The 24340-nt window shown below is 42.8% G+C and overlaps 1 protein-coding gene across 2 annotated transcripts in view; it reads left to right on the top strand.

Annotated features, from left to right (window-relative positions):
- The window catches only part of STOX2 (storkhead box 2), a 145425-nt gene extending 134247 nt beyond the window's left edge, over positions 1 to 11178 (top strand). For both annotated transcript variants that reach the window (XM_086612255.1, XM_086612256.1), the window contains exons 3-4: positions 4138 to 6403; positions 10983 to 11178. In XM_086612255.1, the coding sequence (XP_086468381.1) occupies positions 4138 to 6403; positions 10983 to 11178 (2462 nt within the window). The remainder of the gene's footprint in view (positions 1 to 4137; positions 6404 to 10982) is intronic.
- The last annotated feature ends 13162 nt before the right edge of the window (positions 11179 to 24340 follow it).

Below are 24340 nucleotides of genomic sequence, written 5' to 3'. Positions count from 1 at the left end.
TAACTGAGTTCACTCTAGGTCAGGGTTCTTTGTGAGCAGCAAACAAGACATAATCTTCTGTCTGGAAGCTCAGTGGCTGGCATAGTAGACTCTCTTGAGATGCAGAAAATGTACATGTCTGATGATTCAGTGTCCAGACAGTTTCTGCTTTTGAATTATTAAACCACTACATAATCTTAAATAGCACCACTGCTGTCATGCAATGTTTTGTATGCTAGAGTCTCTAAACTACTGAGTTTTTTCCTCTTCCTATTTAATGGAGGAAAGGAGACCATGAGGACACCTCTGAATGCAATGGGGTAGGTTACGTGTAGACATGATGTGGGCAGGTTGCTGTAAAGAGAAGTCTTGAGAAAGCCAGGAAATACGTATTTACAATAGCAAAAATGGGAGCCAGAGGAGTGTCATTGCTCCTGTCCACCATGGAGGAAAGCCTAATTCGAGTCTGAGTCTGTTTCTGCATTTGTAAGTATCTGAAAGAGATCTGAACAAAACTATAGGTAGCATTCGCTGGCAATGCTGAGCTCCAGAGATCTGCATCTGCCATCCTCACTACTGGAGTAGTGAGCTACAGGGATGTACTGTATTCTGGGCATGATAGTCTCCAACTCCAGAGGGAAGACTGACACGATTAACTTTACAGCCCAGGCACATTAATTTTTTTTTTCTTGATGTCAATCTGCACATTCTGTATTCACAGGACTTAGCCAATCAATGTAACTACTGTGCATCTAGTGCTTAGAGACTCATTTACCCAACACATTATAGTCACCATGGTTTACTGGGTGAAAAATACGTATTTTTACCGTATTTACAGTGCATTTTTGCCTGACTTAGTGTAAAACATCAGAAGATCCATTTCAGTCGCTTTCCCTAATTTTTCTATAACTTCTCAGGAGAACATTTTCCTCTCTTTTGTTTTTGTTCCAATATTGTTGAAACAGTATGTTAAAAAAGAAGTCTTTAAGTAAAATAAGGATCAAGGGCCAAGTTCTCACCAACAACGGTAAGTATGTGTTGAGGTATTTACATGTAAGCTCCTGGAAAACACAACGGATCATCCAGGTTATTTATTTATGTATAGATGGGAAGACAGATTGGGTACTGGACAGCAATTGCATCTCAATTTGACCAGGATTGGACCCTGCAGTGCATTTTTAGCATAGGATGGAGAAGCAAATGAGCTTGAGTTCAGGGTCATCCACTTCTTGTGGTGTGATGAAAGGCATGATGTAAAAGGGGTGGTGTTACAAGGCAGACATAGCAGCTCCACCACAGGAAAGAAGAGGTCAGATGGTGACTGCAGTTTGATACAGGAGTTGAAATTACTCTCTTCACAAGGAACAAGGGACAAGGAACTGCTTGAGAGAGTCCAGCGCAGGGCCACAAAGATGATTAAGGGAGTGGAGAATCTCCCTTATGAGGAAAGGCTGAGGGAGCTGGGTCTCTTTATCTTGGAGAAGAGGAGACTGGGGGGGGACCTCATTAATGTTTATAAATATGTAAAGGGTGACTGTCATGAGGATGGAGCCAGGCTCTTCTCACTGGCATCCAATGATAGGACAAGGGGAAATGGATATAAGCTGGAACATAGGAGGTTCCGCTTAAACATGAGGAAGAACTTCTTCACGTTAAGGGTAACAGAAACTGGAACAGGCTGCCCAGAGAGGTTGTGGAGTCTCCTTCTCTGGAGATGTTCGAAACCCGCCTGGATGCGTTCTTGTGTGATCTGATCTAGGTGGTCCTGCTCAGGCAGCGGGATTGGACTAGATGATCCTTTGAGGTCCCTTCCAATCCCTAACATTCTGTGATTCTGTGATTCATGTTCCTGTACTTTACTGAAAGCTCATGCAGAGGGCAGCCTGCTCTCCAACTGCCACTGCCTCGCAATTCGGAGGAAGCTCATTTCACTTCAGTCCAGAGACATTCAGGACTCTGGGCTAGGGAGAGGTCGTCCTTTTTTCTCCCGACTCTTCTGGATTTCAGCTTTTCCCATCTGTTGGACTTTCTGGCATGTTTGCTCATCCAGAAATGCCTAGAGTCTTTGTTACTCTCTCTAGGATTATCACATAAACTGCGGACACCCACATGAAACAGGGAGAAAATGCACATTCCTGATTCTCTATTTCATTTGCATATTCTTTCCACCTTTCAATTTCATTTATTCTCTCAAATTATATCCTTTCTTTACCTCTTTTACTTCCTGTGTCTGATCGTCCTCAATCTTTCAGCTCTGTGGACTGTGCATGAAATGTATTTACTGCCCCTGTGTACTTCTCCCTGGCAACTTCTCTGTTTTAACTGCTTTCACTCATGTCTCCATGTTATTCCTAACACTTTGCTGTTTCCATTGTAAGATTTTTAGTTACAGATATTACTGGATGTGAGCAGTACAGTCATGTCTCTAAATTCAAACAACATTCAAAGCCAGACATAAGAATACTTACTGTGTTGCCTGCAACCCAGTAGCAAGGAAGAGGGTGAGTGAAGGAATTAGTACAACTTCTCTATTTCTTGTTGCTAATCTTTTGATGGGGTGTTGGTCTTAGTGCCAGAGCCCTTGCCGTCTTCCCCCTGTTTGCTAACACGAGGAGATCAGTGAGATCAGACTCCAGCCTTTTACATGTGGGAGAAGAGTTGGTGACCAGACACTGTGTGCTACTGACAATACTGTGTTTGAGGCAGGTACACCTGGTTAAGGTTTTTCCATGAAGTATTTTTGTGAAAAGCATATACTTTGTTGAAACGTTTTTTTGCCTGCATAATTCCATGGAATTTCCGTTCTTGAAGATAGTCAGAGTTTGACTTAACAAGGCCCTGACCAACCTGATCTGAGTTGGCCTGGCTATGAGTAGGAGCATTGACCAGATGACTTCATGGGGTCCCTTCCAACCTAAGTTACTCTCTGATTCTGTTGGTTTGAGGTTTTTTTCTAAATTAGTTTTGTTGAGAAGAAAACTAAGTCCCATAGCAAATAATACTAACTTTTTAAAATAGACCTTCCAAACTTTTGAAAAAAAATTCTCTAGTTCTAAAAATGTAAACTAGATCAGTATTCAGCATTACATGGAAATTAAAATGCATTTTAGTTCAACAAAATGTATGGATTGAGGGTAGCTTTTTCCACTGAAAATTTTGAAATATGTTTATTTCTTGGGCAGTATAAACACATTATTTTTTAAAACTAGCTTGTGAAGTAAATCTCTTTCTTCCTTAGCTTTAGATGGCACTTATTCCTATGCACAGCATGCTAACTTGGTATTTTATCTAATAAAGTATTGCATACTTGGTCCTGCCTCGCTGAACCCAGCAGGAGTACTGGTAGTGGGGATGACCAGGCTCGCAATGCCAGGTCCACCATGTGGTTAATGTGGCATTGATGCAGGGTTGTCATACTTGTCTCCCTCTCAGTATGTCAGTAGGTAGTGTCCCTTACATCTCACATGAAAGGCAGGGAACTCTTAGAAGCAAATTTTCAGGAGCTAAACCTGTAACTTCCAGCATAGTAGGAGAGTCTGTTTGGATAAGATGAACTGTGTCATTCAAGGTGTGTCTCTTTTGGAGCAGCTGATGTAGTTGAAACATGTTTTAATGAGAGGAAGTCAGTTCAATCAAGTTTGTGATGCAGGGGCGATTTGGGAGAGTGCTTTTTTTCTGTGTAGTATTCTTCTGTGGAAAAACAACTTAGGCATCCAAAGTAAAAACCAACCACTGTTTTATACATGATTGGACATTATAATAAATAGTTCTGGCGAACTGAGATATAAATATTTAGTTGTAAGAAGAAAAAAGTGAATGTTTCCCCTGACACCCTTTGATTTCCAGTGATTCCATCTTGTAGCTTAAGGTCACCTGCATAATGGAAGTGTCTAGAATTTCTCTCTTTTTTTTTTGTTTTAACACTCCATTAGTGGCCTCCTTTCTATTTAATTAATAATTAATATGTCTGAAGTGTAGGAGATAAGTGGCAAAACAAGCAGAGGAGAGAATGCCTAACATAGTGCTTTGCTGGAGTTGTTTGTTCAGCATATTCCAGCTTGCACATTGGAAAAAACAGCTTTTTGTTGGGGAGGGGGGAGCCAGAGTGTCCTGCGTGGCTTTATACACTCCCTGATATGTGTTTACTGTCATTTCTAGGAGTTCCAACACCCAGTCCAGAAATCCTTCGACATACCTTGAATATGCTTGTACGGGAGAGGAAAATATACCCAACCCCGGATGGTTATTTCATTGTAACCCCGCAGACTTACTTTATAACACCATCTCTCATAAGAACTAACAGTAAGTGGTACCATTTGGATGAGAGGATACCTGACAGGTCTCAATGTACCTCTCCACAACAAGGAACTATAACTCCCTCCACCTCGGGATGCGTCAGGGACCGAACACTACCCAAAAACCACTGCGACTCCTGCCATTGTTGCAGAGAAGACATGCACAGCATGCATGCATCTACCCTACAGAGGAAATCAGCAAAAGACTGTAAAGACTCATACTGTCCTCCTTCATTTTGTCAGGTCCCACCTACTGAGAAAAGTAAAAGTACTGTCAATTTTTCTTACAAAGCAGAGACACTCACAAAACCTAAGGATGTAGAAAAGCAGTCTAAGAAATTTGGACTCAAATTATTCCGATTAAGTTTTAAGAAGGACAAGACAAAACAGTTGGCAAATTTCTCTGCCCAGTTTCCTCCAGAGGAGTGGCCGCTAAGGGACGAGGACACCCCTACCACTATACCTAGAGAGGTAGAAATGGAGATTATCAGGCGCATTAACCCAGACTTGACTGTGGAAAATGTCATGAGGCACACTGCACTAATGAAGAAACTTGAAGAAGAAAAAGCTCAACGAAGCAAAGCCGGATCTTCAGCTCACCACAGTGGACGAAGTAAGAAGAGCAGGAATCACAGAAAGTCTCATGGGAAATCGAGGTCACACAGCAAGACTCGAGTGTCCAAAGGAGACCCATCAGATGGTTCTCATTTGGATATACCTGCTGAAAGGGAGTATGAGTTCTATGATCCCTTGACTCGATCCCCACGGGAAGGCTGTTTTATAATAGAACACAAGGGAGATAATTTTATAATGCACAGCAATCCTAATATGATTGAATCTCACTTTCCTATGACACCAGAGTGGGACGTGTCTGGTGAGCTGGCGAAAAGAAGAACTGAAATGCCTTTCCCTGAACCTTCCAGGGGAAGCTCCCACTCCAGGGTCCATCGGAGCCACAGCCATACACAGGATAGAAGATCGAGGAATGAGCGGTCCAGTAAGGCTAAAGAAAGATCTCGATCCATGGATAACTCCAAGGGACCTCTGGGCTCGGCTACTTTAGGCACACCTGAAGACGTAGGTGAAGGCTGTAGCCCAGATGACCAAACAACTAGCCAAACTTACATTGATGATAGTACCTTAAGGCCATCTCAGTCGCTCAGTCATCAAAGGGCTCTGATATCATCTGCAAGCTACAAAGAGGCTTGCATCCCTGAAAAAGCTAGTGGCAGTGTAGAGACCCCCAGTTCTTGTAGCCTGTTGGAACAAAGCAAGCCTACAGAGAATTTGCCATCATATAGCGAGCTCAACTCCTGCACAACAAAATCTGCGGTCGATGACTATTTTCAGTGCAACACGTCCAGTGAGACTGTGCTTACTGCTCCGTCACCACTGGGAAAGAATAAAGAGGATCATGACACGCTGACGGGGACAGATGGGCTCAAAAAAATTACTCCCGCAGAAAGACAGTCTCAACACATTGCTAGGGAGCCTGGGGTGCACAAAGAGGAGTCCCCAAAGGGCCCAAGCAGTGGTTCAGTGGTTGCTGGCCAAACTCCAGAGGTGATCGCAAACGGGCGGCTGGTTCAACACCATAGCACTGAATCAAGCAGCCTTGATAAAAGGAAAGAAATATTTAGCAAGGATACGCTCTTTAAACCTCTGCACAACACTCTTTCTGTGAATAGTTATCATAAGTCTAGCACACCCCTGCTAAAGCCCCATCAAAAGACCCCCTCTGACACATTGCCAGTCAGATGTGAGAAACTTGAGCAAGCAATAGTAACCTCAGTCACACAAGTCATGCCCGTTTCGCAGAGACAGCAAGAGACAGCTGGGAACCAGGAGGCCTCCTTTGACTACTACAACGTATCTGATGACGACGACTCGGAGGAAGGAACCAACAAAAATGCCGAGGAAGAAAAGAACAGGGATGATGTCGGCACGATGCAGTGGCTCCTAGAGAGAGAAAAGGAAAGGGATCTGCAGCGAAAGTTTGAGAAGAATCTTACTCTTCTCACCCCAAAGGAAACAGAAAATAGCAACAACCAGAGAGCCACCCACTCAGCCCGTCTGGACAGCATGGACAGCAGCAGCATTACTGTGGACAGCGGGTTCAACTCTCCACGGTAGGACTGTCACATTAATTGCAGCTTTACAGACTAGAAAGTTTCATTTTCAGTTATATGTGTGTGTGATATTGGTGACAGAATGTAGGACTGTATTAAACAATTTCACACGTTTTCAGACAGTGTTTCCTACAGCTCTGGAATATGCTGTTCAGATGTGTGGGTTTCCCACCATACCGTAAGCAACCAATGGCCATTTGCGACATTGACTCTGTATTAGTTCATTTTCTGTTTCCTGAAAACCTCCCTGTGTCCATTTTTTTCTGTATTAAACTTGGTTTTGCATTTAGAATAGAAGGGATGAGCTCGTGCATACTCCCTGCTTCCCTTTCCCTCTAAGATACCATCAACAACTAATTGGAAGACTAGATGTGACTAGGTGGCATAATCTTTGACTCAGACAAAAAAAAAGTCCAAACATGATGATTATTTTGGGTTTGGGCTTTTTGTTTGTTTTCTTCAAAAATTTTGAAAGTGTATCTATCACCATTCCAAACTGGTGAGACTGGAGCAGCCGCTGCCCCGACATGGCTGAAAGTGCTCAGGCTGTTTGAACTTCAGAGGTGACCCAGTGCTGCGCGTCGGCAGAGAGAGATGCCTTGCCTAACATACTTGGGAAATGAGCCCAGACGTTTGCATGTGGTGGTGCTGGTTAGTTATTTCCAGTCCAGGGACCTCAGACATCATGGAAGTCTCAATGTGCTAGAAGTCTTACAGGCATAGGGAGGAGAGAATTGCTGGTGTGTTCCCTGCCCTGAAGATTTCACAAGCTCGTTTCCAGGTTGAGTCCTTCACTCGATCCTTCTTCTTTCTCTTTCTGGCCTCTGAGAGTCCTAGGTCCCTGCTGGAATGGAGCTTGCTTGATTTTGTTTGCCCTGGATAGCAACCCATCAGAGTTCAGAACAGTGACTCTAAGAACACAAGAATAATGTACAATGGTAGTTCTCTTACAGCGTCTTACTTAAGCTTGAATTATTTATTGCCTGTGTTTAAAAATAAAACCTCCAAGACTGGATTTGTATTAGGTGAAAGAAAATGGGGTTTGGGTTTTTTTGTTGGTTCCGCCCCTCCCCCCCCGTAAAAAGTGTTCTTATTCCTCAGAATTATATATATTTTTTAAATCTATAGCAAAGGCTCTGAGAAAGGCATGTGAAGGATTTCCTGCTTCTACACAGGACTAAATTTCATTTTCAGTTAAAGTCATGTCACTCTGGAATAAATTCCTTTGGATTTGATGGCTACTCCCACTTGATGTTAATGACAAGGCAACAATTACTGGGCCTGCTGCAGCATGCAGTGATCGTCGAACTAGGGCAGACTTTTAACATATGTATAATTTTTCTGAGTAAAAGCTTTGAAAAATAATTTGAGTAAATTGTATCACACTGAGTCCAGCTTAAAAAAGAAACAAAGGTTTTGAATTTGCTCCTGTTACTGATTGTTCTGCAGATGCTTGGCATCTTTCTCACCTACAACTGTTGCATGAGGCTATTTGCAATGTTCTTTTTTTAAATGTAATCTCTTCTTTTAGTTGAAGTGCTATACTTGCAGTCAGTTTTCGTGGGGGAGTATGTGATGGTGCTTGCTTCTTGTCCAGCCTGGCTCATTCCACAGAGTACGTTTCACCTCCAGGATAGGATGTCGACTGGATAAAAATCAGTTCTTCGACTACTATTTTTCTAGCTGTATGCTAGCTGAATATCAAGCTTGTGTTTCTGGTTAAGGCAAAGGCAGATATTTCCTTCCCTAATTATTTACACAAAAGCTAAAATTTCTGTTGATGTTAATCTTAAACTTAGCCAGCAAGAGAACAGAACATAGCGAGCATACTGGATTTAGTGCTGCCATACCGCTTTGTTTAGATCAAAAGGGAAACAGATAAGCAGCTTTTAATAATGATTATGTTCCACACATCCCTTTTTTTTACTTTACTGTTTACTTATTAACAATTGTCTTTTTTTGGCAAGATCACATAAAGTAAGCTGTTTTTTAAAAAAAGAAAAAGAGAAAGCAACATTCTGTAGGGTTTTTATGTGTATTTGTTTTGTAAGACCAGCGTATAGTCTGGATGTTTCAAAGGCTTTTTTATGAGCTTTGTATCAAGATGATTAAATTGAATGATTTTGGTGAGTTTTGATCACTTCTTGGTATAAGACTATAAAAACGAATTGATCTGAGAGTGAATTCAGCCTTTTGGCTATAATTACCATGCTCTTACTACTTTCCTACCTTATAACAAAAAAAGGTACTCCACAGCCCTTTATCAGGAAATACAAAAAGGCATCCAGCATCCATCTGGTAAGGTTCAGCTAGATCTGACAGTGTCCATTAGCAGATGCCTAGGGAAGAGTATAAGAACAGGATGTGCATGTAGTGGTATTCCTCAGGTATACTCTTCTAGCCTCCACTGATGTTGTAACTCTTGACTTCCTGAGGCATGGTGGTATCTTTTCATTTAAACTGAAGTGTGCAGTGTTGCTTGGGGAATAAAAATTACCAGTTCTACACAGTGAAAGAAAATGGTTTAAAGTGTGACAAATTGAAAAAAGAGGCATTAAAAAAAACCCAAAACAGAACAAAACAAAAACCAGGATGTAGTCAAAGAAATTTGCAATGGTCATTTGGCTTCAAAAGTGTTTTGTGTGCAAATTCGTGAGCACATCACCTCGCAGTATTTTGTTCAGTACCTTTATGCAAGTTGTATATAGTAGATGTTAGCTGTCAGTACTACTTTTTTTTTTCTTTATTTTTAGAGCTTATATAATACTACTGCTCTTTTGTCATGTAAGGAAAGAGACAATTTTGACATTACTCTGCATGCAAAATTCTTACTGCTGTCTTTGTGTATACACGTTGTAATGGTCAGTTTGTAATATCAGATTTGAAAATGTTTGAAGATCTGGAATTGGTGGTCCCATAAAGAATGATACAGTACTGAATGATGTCTGAAAAACGAAGGTTGCATCTATTGTCATTAAAAAGCAGAGGGAGAGGAATCAAAAAATGAGCAACAGAAGTGCACCATACGTCATTGCAGCTCACAGAGGTTACTTACTATGTGCGTCACTCATCGTAGCTGTTTGGAACGACTGACAATAAGGCGGTAATTGGCAGAAGATGATCAGTGCCATTTTGATCAGTTTAAAAGATCTACGGGAGTTTTCCTAAAAGCATCATTAATTTTCTAGACTAAGTCAGTTTAAGATGATTTCTATCTGCCCTTCAACTAAACAAGGTGTTTCTTCCTTCTCCTACGCCATGCATTGACACATTTCTCCCCTGCCACATTCAAAGCTGTGCATTCCTACTCTTTCCCTGATGCTAGCACTAATCTTTTTTTTTTCTTTTCTTTTTCTTAGGGCTAGTATTTAACTGAGAGTGATCCCTGATCTGGCTGGCTGCAAGGCTAAGCATCAGGGAAGCAGCAGGAACATGTGGCAGGGTCAGGTCCACACAAGGCAGGCAAGAGCTGCCCCTTTCAGTAGCAGGTAAATTTAGGTTGACTTTAAAGTGACTATGAAAGTCTATCACTAGTTCTTTGTTTCTAGGGCTTATTTAACAAACCCATTCACTCCTCTAAACGTACTCTGTAAACATCTCCATAGCAAGTGGTGATGTCATTTTGCAAAGAAGTAGGGATATAGGTGAAGGATATATAACCAGGGACCACGTGGCTGTTTGAATACCAAATCTCTCTCTGCACAGGAACAGATTATTTGGAGATCAAAAATTACTAAGAGTGGAAAGAGAACAAAAAGATCAGTAGTGGTAAAACTGGCCTTAGCTTATCTTAGCTGAGTTTTTTAAAAGCAGTAGTCTAAAATACAGGCTCCTCTGCATTCATAATTAGATGTATCATTAAAAGGCTTAGGCTTTAAAAGTACTGAGTGTCCTGTCACTCCTGTGGATAAACAGTATGTTAGAACTAAAGGAACGTTGTCCATTTTATGAATGAAATAGCAGCACTAGTTGTTGTTGAAGGCATGATCACAGACCAGGCAGTTAAGATTTCTCAGCATCTTGTAAGTTGCAATTGTCTTGGCTGCAAAGCAAAATTGAAGTGTTGTGTTTAGAAGCATTGTGGGTTTAATGTAAAGTAACATTTTTAATTAATATTTTGTGTACAAAGACATAGGTAGAAGAGGAGACAACAGAGGAAGCTGTGTTATGATCGCTCTCCTAGCTCTGCCTAGTTATGGAGCTGATTTGACGAAGTTGCTTAGTGCAAAAATGCACCAGTCAGGAAAGAAAATTAATATGTTCCACATGCAAGATGGAAGCTGTTTCCTCAGGTGGAAAATCCAGATGCTTGATACTGCTTCACCTTACAGTTTGTGTGACAGCTTCAGCTCTGCTTAGTGCTATACCTGTGTTACAGTATGATGACTGCTGAGTACCTCTGGAACCCATTTTGGAGGAACATGTGTGTGCTGTCAAAATGAGATGATTCATTGATGTGACATTACATACAAACACAGGAAGCCTATTATAAAACGCTCTATTCTCCTTTCCTGTCTGGTCGATAGATATATAGGCTTGTCATATATGAGTGTGTATATATATTTCTTTTCCCTTCTAGTACTCGTGAGAGCCTGGCATCCAACACTTCAAGTATTGTTGAAAGCAACAGACGTCAGAATCCTGCTCTGAGCCCTGCACATGGTGGCGCAGGCCCAACGTTCAACTTCCGAGCCACTGCAGACCCGCCAACAAGTGAAGCTGAGAAACTGCAGAAACCTGCTAACTGCCTGCAAGCTTCTGTCACTAGTGTCTGATAGTCATCCTGCCTCAGATCTTCTGTCTCATCCTGTACAGCAAAGTTTACGACACTGGGACTGATGTTTACATCTTTGGGGAAAAATAAAAAAAGCATCTCAACCACAGTTTTAGTGTTTACTTAAACTGTGCTGCTATGTAGACTAGGGGCAACAAAGAAACCTTTATTTCCAAGGTATTGCTTTTCACATTTGCGGCTCTGTAGCAACAGAATAGCAGTAGGGATAATATGTACACTTTTTGCTTCACTTAATTGTAACTGAGCACATATATGAAAGTCTAGACACTGTAAGTGTAATCTGCATTTTCAATGTCCATGCAGTTGCCAACTTCATTTAAAAAAAAATGCCACAGATGTGTGATGCCCCCCGGTCAGAGGCTAAACTCTGCTGCAGAGTTGATCGTTTTTTACTTCAAAAACTGAGCCACTGCTGAAAGTAACCAGCCAGGATCACCGTGAGGAAAAAACAATGCCAAACATGACAAGTGATGACCTCAGCTCTATCTGTGAATTATTAATACTAATCAGTCATTTTCACTGTGTGTTTTTGTGACACAATTTTGCAAATACCCGTTTAAGCGAGTAAAAAGAGGTTTGGGGTTTGGTTTGGTCTGGGGTGTTTTTTTAAGTGGAGGGTGGGAAGGGAGACGACTTCTCCTTTTGCGTTTCAAAAGTATGAGAGATGTTTACTTAGAGACTTGCTACTTGACCTTCCATAGTCACAAATGAGGAGGTGGGCCTTTGTGTAGAGGGGGGAGTGGGGAGGGAAGGGAACACTGTAGCTGTCATGGAGCCACAATGTGGTGACACAAAATATAACAAATGTCTTCAGTATAAATCAAGTATTTAAAAAAGATAATCTAATTCTTGTGTCACTTCTGGTATTGCAACTTGCCATTAATATAGGAATCAGGATAACTAATTTCTTAGAACAAAAATATTCTTTATGATACAAATGACAAGTATGGCCTGAAGAATTGATTTCTTTCTAGTGGAAGGACATAAATCTATTTTATGTAGCTTATTAAATAGAGTGCCTAAATTAGGCTATTAAAAATAGCATACATTGTAGTGATTATCAGAGAACAAAATTTAGAGAATTATAAACTTCTGGCCTTTTTATTCAGTGGATGTTATTTGCAACTTCGCATTTTATGGACATGTCTAGTTTCTAGAAATTAAATGTGTCCACATGGTTGGCAGTAGAAATTGAATTCTGTAGGTACGGTATATCCTAATTGCCCTCCCCTAAACTGTTACTCCACAGTAATTAGTACTGTGCTAATTACTGTAGAGTAACTTCTCTGGATAGTTAAACTCCAAGAGTAATTTCTAGGTATAGGGTCACGTTCTGCTCTGTATTCATGCAACTTGGTAGCGCAACAAACTGACTTCAAATTTTAACTCTTATTTTTTATCAGAACAGACGAATTGGCGGAAGAATAACAAAGGTAATAAAATGTTCAACAACACAAATTGTTGCATAGAAAAGGGACATTTACATTGTCTAGCTCTTGTAGTACACAGGTGTGAAACCCAACTGTACATATTAAAACCCGGTATTTTCATCAAGTTCTGGTGACGTGTTACTCTGTGCACAAAGTCATTTGAGCTTCACTCATTTTCTCTATTGTCATTGGAAGTCTTTACTGAAGATTCAGCCTTATGTTACACAGTTGGATATAGTTCATTTACTTACGAAACGGCTTTCTAACTCTGGACGCAATCAGTTTCCAGTTCTGTCTGAAGACCCAGTCGATGCACAGGTCTGTTTTCCTTGGTTTCAGTGTATAATTTCCATTTCATAGGAGCAATAAGACCTTTCAGTGCACATAAAGGAAATTATTGTGCTTTTGGTTGGTTATCAAAGTCACTTGGCCTTTAGCCTTCTGCCTTATCATACCTTCCAAGATGTGCTCTAATTGCCATATAATGCTTTGCATGACGCATCTTATTACTCAATATGTAACTCCAGCCGTACTTATTCCATGCGAACTGTAGAGTCAGAGTTTTTGTGGGGAATTGTCATATACTATGCAGTGGCTGACTGTGATTTTGTTTCTGAGACAAGCTCTGACATCAGTAGTATGTATCAATTCAGTAAATAAAAATGTCAAAACGATAAAAAAATTTACAGTGATGATCTGAAGTACTAGCGGCAGTATTAAAATGTGAACAGCAAAACAGATTTCACCTTTGAGGGAAATACTTGTTTGTCATAAACTAATCAGAATTTATACAGGCAGCTGGTTGTACAGAATACATAATTCCAACAAAATACAATAGTACATACCTATAAACTGTATAGTATGTTATTTCCTAGAGTTCCCAGAGACCAGCAGACAACATAAATGTCATATTAATGTTGACATGGCATTGTACCAATATTAATGTGACTCTTGGAATATGGAATGTAAACAGAAGTTTCAAATAGAAACGTTCTAATCTTGAATTTTTTTATTTTTTTTTTTCCTTTTAAAATCAACAATGGAATATAAGGAAATTCCATCTTGAGGTTCTGGTAACAAAACCACAAGAGTGGAGCTTGAGTGCTTTATGTCACCCTAATCCTTTGATGAAATCATAGCCTTGTATTACGTGGTTGCTTATCTATCATTCTTTTCTACTGTATCAATTTAAAGGTTTACAGAGTTAGATTAGGTTGAATCTGTGTTGTGTTCAACTGTAAAGGGTCAACACAAATCTGTCGGCATTTTGCACACTTAATATGTATTATTATAATACAACATGTTACTTTTATGGTAATTTTTTTTACACATATAACTACCTCCATGAATTTGATGAAATGCAGCAACGTGAAAAGTGTATTGTACAAAGCAAGGTTAAAAACTTTGAAGCATTAGGTCATGGCGTTCTCTTGTGTGTCAATGCTTGCGTATGAAGTCATCGTGTTTCCATTGCCACAATTTCCTTCTACAATATTAAAAATCTGGCTTTCAGACGAGTCACTTGAAGACTTCGACAAGGCTTCGTAATTGGGATAGAAGTGGAAGGCAGGCTGAAACCTTCCATCCTTTCCTCAGTTACTGCTAAAATTTCTGCCTGGTAGAACTTGAAAATGTATTTGTAATTTAGCAAATGAGGAACATCTACAGTCTGTGAAATATGATTGACAGTTTGGGGTTTAACAGAAGACACTCTGGGTATTTTCTCGGCAGCCTTCAAGTACTGTGGGCCCTACTCTGCCTCCATCTTTGTCAACATATCAGGTCATAGTTTCTCTGAACTGGCAAGGGTGTTAAAACAACTCTTCCTTTAACGATATGCACTCTGTTTTCTAGATTGTGTGCGTCTGAAACGCTTGCTCCTATAGAAATTGCAAACAGCCTTTAATTGACTTCGCTGGGAGCAGCATTAGGGTCCCTACTCGAGGTATGTGCCTATTGTTCAGAGAACGTGGGCGACTTTCCAAGAAAAATGAAGCTGGGTTTTGAAAAGTAGCCAGCTGCAACAAGCCACCTTTCAAGAGGGAAGAAAGATAGATTTTTCCAGAAACCAAAGGAAGAAAGTGGCAGTTGAACCTAAGCAGATCACATGTATATCTGAATCTCGATTAATGAACACCTCTTTCAGCAAACCTAGTACCGTTACCCTGATGCAAATTACTATATAATCATCAGTTGAGCCGATTTTGCCGTTTTAAGTCTTTCAGTTAAAAATTAGAAGAAATCATTAGCCATTTGACTCCTTGCACCACTGTAAAATGTCCGTTACATGCGAAACAATGTTCACTCAAGTTTAGAAAGTAAAATGTATTGGAAAACAAATATTTTAATGAAAACCATGGCCTAAGTGCTTGCCAGCAGTAGTAGTCTTTAGAAAAGAGAACAAGTGAACCAGTATTCAGAGGCCATCATAAACACGGATAATACTTTGCACTTAAATCACGCCTTTTTGCCCGAGGGCCTCGAAGCGCTTGACGTGGTACCAGCTAAGCCTCGCGAGCCTGTGAGGTGGGCAGTTCACTGGCCCTGCTCTATATCCAGGCACATTTGAAAAAACAAAGGCTACGAGTCTGCAGGCTAATGTATTAACCAGTTGCTTTCTTAAAGTTACTGGAATAAGTTTAATAGTTACCCAAAGCGTTTCATGTTTATACTCTGAAGTTACTCTTTTGATGCATTCGGTTTGTTTAAGTAAGAGAGAAGCTACTTCACGCTCCTGCAGAGACTCTTGGATTAGCAGTGCCAAAACCAACCAAGTTTTCCGTCGTATATACGAGTACTGCCAGCAGTGGTTTTAGAAACAGGTATTTTAATTAGAAATTTGTTTTTCAAATACATTTCGCAGAGCGTTTCCCAACACGATTGTACAAATTGTTGTGCCGAGAAAGCAAATAACACTCCTAATCCGGTGTCGCACCGCATTTTACAATTCTCTTTGCTCTTCTGAAGAAAACTGTACAGTATTAGAGAGAAATGTTCTATTTTTTACGAAATTCTTTAAAAATAACAAAGGTATATATCTAAAATGTTCCCCCCAGCATAAGTAAAGTGCATCATTACTGCATGAGAAGCATGCAGCGGACCCACCGAAAGCCAAGCCGGTGCTAGAAGAAAACGGGACTATCGCACTTCTTTTATCGCGGCGCTCTGAACGTTGGTTTCAGTTACGCGGGCGTAAATCTGGCGTAACTCTCCTGATCTCCCGCGGGTCTGACGATGGAGATGGGAATGGGTCGTTAACTCCATTGAAGCTCGGATCTGAGCTGAGGGTTTCCGTGTTCCCCCCACCCCCCTCCCGAGACACTAAATGCAGAGAAGGAGCGGAAGGCCACAGGCACGCACCTGCCTCTGGAAGGGCGGCCTGGGTGGAATCCCCAGTGAGACGCACAGCCACCCAGCCGGGACGCTGCGACGGCCACCGTGCCTTTCCCACCTCGGAAGGGCCATTTCCCGTGCGGTACGCTGCCCTCGTGTTGTATAGCGGTCAGAGCCACCCAAAGGATACCCACCCAGAAGTATGAAAGGGCCCTCGGAGTAATTGGCACAGATGTTACTTTTGTATGCGGAGGAGACTTAAGTTTAAAGGGATCATAATTCTGCAGGTAATTTTCTGTGAGTGACTGAATGTGGCTGTTGCATTAGGTTTAAATGAGTTAATAAATGCAAGTGGGACTTACTGTATGTTAGAAGGGAGTTTTGCAGCCAAGACTGCCTTGTATAAATGTGTTTGCACTGAAAAAAAAAAAATAATTAAAAATTACTTGGTCTCTGGTTGCTGTAAAGGTCATCCAAGATGGATGTTCTGTTTATATTGTATAGTATTTCATATGAAATAATTACAGTTCATGAAATGTCTTCCCTAACGTTACTGATTTATAACAGCACATTTGTAACATGGTTTTTATTGTGTCAGTGTATCATATTGTAAATGATGATTACTTGTCATGCTTAGTATAATAATTTAAAGGAAAAAAAAAAAGGACAGGGATTTTTGTAAGTCTATATTTGAAAGTCCCTCCATATGGTAATATTGTGTTCATGTTGTTTATGTAGTGTTGTGTGAAATATCCATTTTGGATTGTGTTACTTTTTAAGATATTAAATAACATTTGGTTATATGTTTTAAGTGGATTCTTTGCACCCATCGGTGGTTTTTAGAGAAAATACTTACATTTCCGTTGAACATGTTATTTCTCTCCCTCACTTAGGAAACCTTGCACAACAAACCAGAAATCTCAGAAAAACAAAGGTCGTGACTTGCTGCGTTCGTGTGTGCTTCATAAAAGGTCTCTGAGCCGTTCTAGTAAGAACGCAAGGGAGAAAATTCACCTATTTTGAAACATCCAGGTTTGGACTGAACATAAAGGTGATGGGCACAGGGGGAGCACGGTCCCCGCTGAATGCCTGAGCACCCAGCTGAGATGCGCTGAGCTCTGGGAAATGAGAAGTCTATTAGGGCATCCTGATGCCAAGAGCGACAGGTGGCAGGTCCCTCTTCTCTCTGTCCGCACGAGCCAAAGGTGGACCTGGTGTACAAGCCCAAGAGAAAGGGCTCTAGGAAGGAGTTTTTTCACATTCTTCAAAAAATTGAGGTTTCTTTTACACCCTATGACAGCAGCTGATTGGAAAGGCCTTAGTAGACAATGTGACATGCAGGTGCCATTTTCTTGCCTTCTCCCACTGCCTGGAAGAAGGTTTTGAGGAGATTCAGGCTCCAGGAGCTTTGCAAGAGTTTAGCCTTGAGAACTGCTGTTTGCCAAGGTTGGATATGAGCATTTACAAGACAAAAAGCAAAGCAGCATCTGTTGGAAGTAGATGTTGTCATAAGCACCTTGGCTTGTCACCTGCTAGCAACACATACTGCTACCATGCTGTTGTAGTCTTTGCTAGTTTCCCTTCATCCATCTTCTCCCTTTGTAATCCATCTCCTTGAAAGTGTGAATTTTGAATTGGGGGGAGGAGGGGGGAAGCCAAAGCCAGGCAAGGTTTGGTTAGGGCTTTATACCAGCACTGACTTTAATGCCTTGCACAAGCAAAGCCAGTTTTGGGTGGTGGTCAGAATCAAACTTCCAAGGCCTTTTCAGTATTGCTAGAGAAGTTTGCAAGCGTTGTTTTCCCCCTCACAGAGAGCTTTGTTTCTGTTTCTGTCCTGATGGTGGGCTCGTATCTTAGGCGATAGGTGAGGCTGATAGTCATCTAGAAAGAAACTACTGTTGTCCAAACCCATCACACCTTGCACTTTAAAAAATTGCTTAGAAACCTGGCTTGAATTCTCTTTATACTTATTCTGCTGACAGGTAAACTGAAGATGTTAAGCAAGTGACATCTTTTTGGTAAAACATGGCCTATAACATACTTAAAACATCTAGGGCTGCTGCTTGGCTGAAGAGCTATTCTCTTGCTGTTGGTTGGTGCCTTTCTGCTGAGAGCACTGAGTCAAAACAGCAGATTTCCATCCCTCTTTATCTACAGATATCTTACATCTATAAAGTAACATTTTTGAAAGTTCTCTCCAGACTTCCCCTCCATCAGCCTCTCAATCTTCAGAGTCTGTTGTTTCCTCCCAACTTACTTTCTATAATGTCCTTCTTCTACTGTATCTTTTTTTTCCATCTCTCGGGATCCCCTCCTCTTCTGCTCCTTTTTGACATTCATTCTCCTTCAGGTTGGGTTTTTTCCCCACGCATTACCTGACATGTCCTCTGCCCCTTTTCTCACCCTCCCCTCTCGAAACGTCATCCTAATCCTATGGTGTCTTTTCCCCGCTTTTTCCTTGCTTTCTCTTTTTCACTCTCCCTGCTCATCAGAAAGACCTCAGAGAAGACAAGGTGGTCAGCTGCTTCAGGATAGACACTCCTGTCAGCACTTCCCTTCAAGCCATGCTGTTGCAGGTTTGTGATTTTAAAAAAGTTGGCGATTGTAAATATGCCCCCACTTTTAGTCCCTTCTGTTCTCTTCCTCCTTTAGACTGCTGCTCCTCTTTTTGACTACGTGCTTTTCTGCCCGGCATGTCTGTGCCTTGAAGGCTCAAAAAGGAGACCCAAACCCCTGAACAGCATGAGAACAATGGGTCACCTTTATTTTCCTGAGGGCACCAAGCCAGGTCCCAGGTAAATGCCTAGAAAAGCAATTATAAAAATACCCCGCTGTGCTTCTCAGAACAACTGCGAGGAAGATGGCCTCGTCTTACTGGCCTTGCCTAAATGGCAGGGAGGGAGCCCACTGCACCGACGCTTCCGTCCGCTGCAGCTGGTAGGTGAAGGGAGAAGGGTTTTAGCAGCATTGAAGATGCTGCGACCTCAATAGCCACCAGTGGCTTTGTGTTGAGATGGCTGAGCTTGCTTTTGTAAGCAGCTTCCTTCTACGCCTTTAGGTCGTCGCGTTTAACGGAATATTTTTAGCCCAACTGTCACAGAAGTGATGAATGGGGACTGGGAACAGGAAATCCCAAGTACTTTTTGTTTTGCATCTTTTTTCTTCTCTCTCATCCTAATAAGCGCAGAAAACTTTACGATACGCTGGCAGCTGTTTGAAAGGAAGTGAACACAGTAAATAAATCTACCGGCATGATCCATGCGTACACTGAAATGGTGACGTACCCTGTTTGCTTGCATGCTTTCTTAGGGAAACCTCAGCCTTTGGTTTTGAGCACTCTGCATCTCTCTCCTCTTGTCCCTCTGCTTGCCGCTGGTAAAATCAGGCTGGTTTTCTAGGAAGTGCCAAAGAGGGTCAGTCTGGCATGAAGCTGCAAAAGTAGCAGCTTCCAGTGCATTCAGACTTTGCATCAGTAGTGGGGAAACAAGCAGAAGCCAGCAGCTTCTGTGCGTGTAGGCTTTCCAGGTGCAGAAGTGGAAGGGTGCACCAGCGCTGGTCCTTTAGCTGTGGAGCAGGACTGTGCTCCAGCAAGGGCTCTCCTGGTTGCCCGCGCTCACCATGCTGTGGTTCCTATTGCAGAGCAGTGTCGGTGCAGGCGGGCTGCACCACTTGCTGATGGAACTTCAGCCCCAGAGGATGCGCATCAGGAGCACAACTGCAGCACTGCAGCCCTTTTGGGTCCTGTTAGCTGGGCTTCTGGAAAATAAGGACCTAGGCAATTAATTTTGCGGGGCAGCTTGTGCATTGAAGTGATCTGAATGCAAACCACATCCCAGCAGTACCCGGAGCCTGCCATCGCTGCGTAGCTGTGGTCTCTGCCACGTGCACGCCACTATGCACGTACCACTGAGCAAGGTTGCAGACTTGAGGACTCCGAAGTGCAAACCTCCGAGCTGGGTGTGCCTTAGGGTCATGGGCAGTGACTGGGATGGGGACATCAGAGAAGGGCGTTTGCTTTCTGGCTACAGCAAGTCCATGCTGCCTCTACCTCCGCGACGAGACCACCCTCCTGCCTCCGCACGGCTGCTCCTTGCAGCCAGCTCCCCAGCCTGCCCCGGTCTCGGCTCCCACCCCAGCGAGCCATGGGGCCCCAGCCCTTTGCAGCCACTCGCCCTCAGCATGGGGAGGTGGTGAGGGGAGAGGCTCCTCTCTGTCCAGTTTAGCGCTTGCCTCTGGCTGGGGCCCAAGGTGAACCTGGCAGAGAAGGCTTGTTTAGCATCCAGCTGCCACAGTTCGACATGCTTCTGCTGGACACAAGCTGGTGATGATTTTCAAATGCTTGTAACCCAGGCCAGCTGTAACCCTCATCCAAGGCATGGCCCTGGCAGAGCTGCTCAGTAAAACAGAAACCACTTTTTTTTTCTTTTTTTTTTTTTTTCTTTTTTAAACCTAGATAATACAGTATATTTTTTTCTTCTAAAGGAGCTCTGAGGCACCTTGTCTGAAACTTCCCACCAAACTTTGGGTTGAGGCAGCGGTCTCAGCTGAAGTCTGCGGCAGAAGCATCAGTCAGGGGAGGCACCAGGAGGAGGAGGAAAGGGGCAGGGACCACTCGGTCCATTGTAGTGCAAGCATATGAGGCCACCCCAGCACCCAGCCAGAGGAAGAGAGGTGCAAAGCCCACAAAGGAACCCTGATCAGAGCTCAGGCTGCCTGCCTTGTCCCTCAGAGGGGAAGGACAAGGCCAGCCCACACGGTAGGAGAAGAAACCCAAACAGCTCTTCAGCTCTGTTGTTGCTCTGCCATCCCTTGGCTCCTGCGCCCAGCAGGCTGGCAGCCCCCCTGGAGCCCTCCCTGGCAGCATGGGCAGTACTAACGTCCTGTCTTCTCCTTCCCAATTACTTCTGAAGAAAGTAATTTTATCTTCCAACTGTAGTGTTTTATTTGTAAGTAGTCGTCAGCGGACCCTGGAGATTTATTATTTATTCACGATGAAGAAACTCAAGAGTGCTCAGACCTAAGGCAGCCGATATATTTATTGTTCCTCCTTAAAGGTAGACCCTTTGCCTGTTACAGTTTTATTATTGCCTATAACCCAGCATGGAGAGACAGTATTTCTCATGTCTTTGCTGTTATACAGCAGATAACAGTTTCACCAAATCATAGCCTGTACAGAAAAAACAGAATGAGAAACCTTATTTTTTTTTTTTTAATGATAGAAGTAAAAAAAAAAAAACAAACACACAGAAAACCCCAGAAAACTAAAGCCTTACAGAAGGACAGTTTTGAACAGCTCTTTCGCTGTATTTGAAATATTCACCTGGAGACAAATGGATTTTCCTTGAACCAGAAACTAATACAAGACTATTGCCTTAAAATATTTAGACCATTGCAGATTTTGGAACTGTTTGTCTTTCTAAAAATGAGCCACTTGGGATGTTGCTGAGGAGGAAGCTGCTTTTGTGACACCGAATTAGTAGCAGGGCTAACTACTCATCAGGTCCAGCCAGTTGAGACCACCGGTTTCAGCCTCAAGAGAGAGCAAGGCGACGGAGTTAGTCCCACACACCAGGCTAAAAAGGAAGACTGTTGGCATTTATTTTTTGGTGAAAAATAAGAAAATAACCACTGGACTGTGCTGACATGTGGTGCGTGAATTCCATGTCTCCTGACTGCTGCCTTGTGCCATGGATTGTACAGATGGAGATGCAGCCCTGGCGTGGGTCTCCATGAACAGCAGGTCAGTGAGACGTCAGCTTCTGCCCAGAGTTCTTCCAGGCTGGGGTCTCTGCAGTTTGAGGGTGAGAGAAGGAGGATGGATGTGTTTCCCCAGAAGGAGAATGAGAGAATTGGAGTATCAGGGCTTAAAAATTAGAGGGATTTCCCTAAGACTAAGAGTAAAACTCAAAGAGGGCAAAGGAATACTTCATTCAGTAGCAGGGGAGTCCCTCTTGGGACCAGGATTTGGAGAAGAAATATGTCAACTGAGACAGAAGAAAAAAACTTCTTCATGTTACATGGAGGTCAAAGGATCCTGGGCTCCCAAAACCCAGCTGTGGTGGGGAACTACATGTGCCTGCCTTCATGGTTTATACAGAACTAAAATAAAAGAGCAATCGGTGCTGGAATGTTCTGACATGTGTCTGTGGTTGTGCCATAAGGAAGGATGTGGTATCCCTGAGCGATGCCCAGCCAGGAGTCAGGACCCAGCTGAGGGCAGTGGGGCTGGATCCCCCAGAGGTGCCCAGTTGGCAGGCAGAGTAGGATCCTGGAAAAAGCCCTGCGGGAAGGGACGGAGTGGGATCCTGGCAGATCCTGCCTGGCAGCACTGCCATGGGTGCTCCTCCTCTCTGCTGCCCAGGTGCAATGGCCCTCCTTACTCCTGGTTAACTCCTGGCCTGAAGACCAACTCACCATCCTTCAACCCCAAGGCAGGAACGAGGCACAGCTTGCAAAACAAGCGGGTGCTCAGCACTCCTGGTGGTATTTGGCTCTGCTCAGGAAACCCTCAAAATCACAGGTCATAACTGCTTGTCTTAACCCATCAGCCTTCCCCCTCCTCATGTGCGTGGAAGAGTTCTGCTCATGAAGGTTTCTCTCACCCTCAAGGCTCCTGCATTGTCTTGGAATAAAACCTTCTCCTTTCTTTCCCTCCATTCCTATTGTACATGCAATAACTTGCTGTTTATTCCCTTGCAAAGGCTGCAGAGCTCCTCCAAGCTTAGCTTGTGTCCAAAAAACCATCTCCTCTCTCCAATGGGAGAAGGTCTGTGATGCATCCCAGATGTTTGCACATCGCAGCAGTCTCCAGACATAACAGATTACAGGAGGGAGATGGATAAGCAACGAGCAATTGCTTCTCCTCATGCCCTTTCTCAGAGACAGGGAAGTTTTGGTGCTGGCTCTATTTGCCACACTGATATATGAAATATTTTAAATGACACTCGGAGACATCTCTGCTTTTAGCCAGTTGAGAAAGATTGTGGTTGTTCTGGGGAACTGGAGGGGGCACGCAGAACAGTTTCAGATCGTTATGTATATGTATCTTATATCTCCTCTTTGGTTACCTGCTGCCAGCTCCAAATTAGCCCATTTCTGTCCCTTCAAACAGAAGAAAAGTGCTGCCAGAACTTGTCTCTTCCCTGCATTTGCCATTTCCCTGTGTGCTCAGTACAGCCTTGGGCTGCCGACATGGCTCTCGCTGGTGGCCTCCTTCTTCCCACCCTTGCAGGATTTTTGGCAAGGACTGCTTTTTGAGGCCGGGTTTGTTACCGGCCAGCTGGGGCCCTCCTTGCTGGCCAAGGCCCTGGATGCTGAGCTTGTTATAAGAGAAATTACTCAGTCTTAGGATGCACTTTTCTATATGAGAGTTGTTTGGCCAAACAGAGTCTTTATGCTCCAATGACCGCCTACGCCCAAGTGTTAGGACACTGGGATCTGAAAGGTTATTCCTCGTGGTGAAGCTGCCTACCTGCTTTATTATTTGGCACACTGGCTTGGAAGGCACTGTTAGGGCTGTCACTACCCATGCTGGTGACAAACAGCACGGCCAGTGGCAGGGGTGAACATGGAAAAAGAATTCCTACATAAAAATTTCCCATGCTTCATCACCACCATGCTGGAAATAGGGCCAAGGAAAAGACTATTTATCAAGAAAGAAGTGGCTTAAATAGCTTCACAGAGACATGCGAGAGGCTGAGCTACTCATCATTAAAGCTTTCTTTTCTTTTTATTTAGAGGTTGAAACTGGCAAAGACCTTGTCCACTCACTTGTGCTATCAGCAGCTTCGAATGAAACACTGTTGTGCTCAGCTCCCTGGAAGGATTATTGCATGCCAAGGCTTACAATAGTTATTGGAAGCAATCCTTTGCTCTGGACAAGGGGAGAGAAAAAACAAACGAGTCATCTATAGCGATCTCTGTCAACAGCCTTTTATGAGGAAAAAGTCCATATAATTCCCAGTGGGAAAGATTTAAATCAACAAATTACTCCAGAAGAACAGACTTTGATGAGGCAAATGGGACCAGTCCCCCAGCTGACACTTTAGTAGAAGGTAATTTCTACAGAGTGCTGTCCCATGGATACCTCACACCTGCTGGACGTGTGGAGAGGGGCAGGGTAGGGGTGAATGTGGGAGGAACAGCATGGAGAAATTGTGATGATGCTCGTGATGGCATCCTTTTCCAAACGGGATGACAAGCTCCGGTTTGTACTGATTCGTAGTTTGTTTTCATGGCACTATTTCTAAATACACTAGCACTTCCTAAATAGTAACCATAACGGCAAATTACAAATCCTTCACAATTTGACCTGTATCTGAATTATTTTATGTGTTTTCAGTGGGAAAAACAAGCATTTTGTTGACTCATTCAGAACAG

The sequence above is a fragment of the Tauraco erythrolophus genome, chromosome 5 (assembly GCF_009769465.1).
Source record: "Tauraco erythrolophus isolate bTauEry1 chromosome 5, bTauEry1.pri, whole genome shotgun sequence".
NCBI lineage: Eukaryota > Metazoa > Chordata > Aves > Musophagiformes > Musophagidae > Tauraco > Tauraco erythrolophus.
Note: the sequence above shows the minus strand (reverse complement) of the source record. Positions and strands in the feature narration are given on the sequence as shown.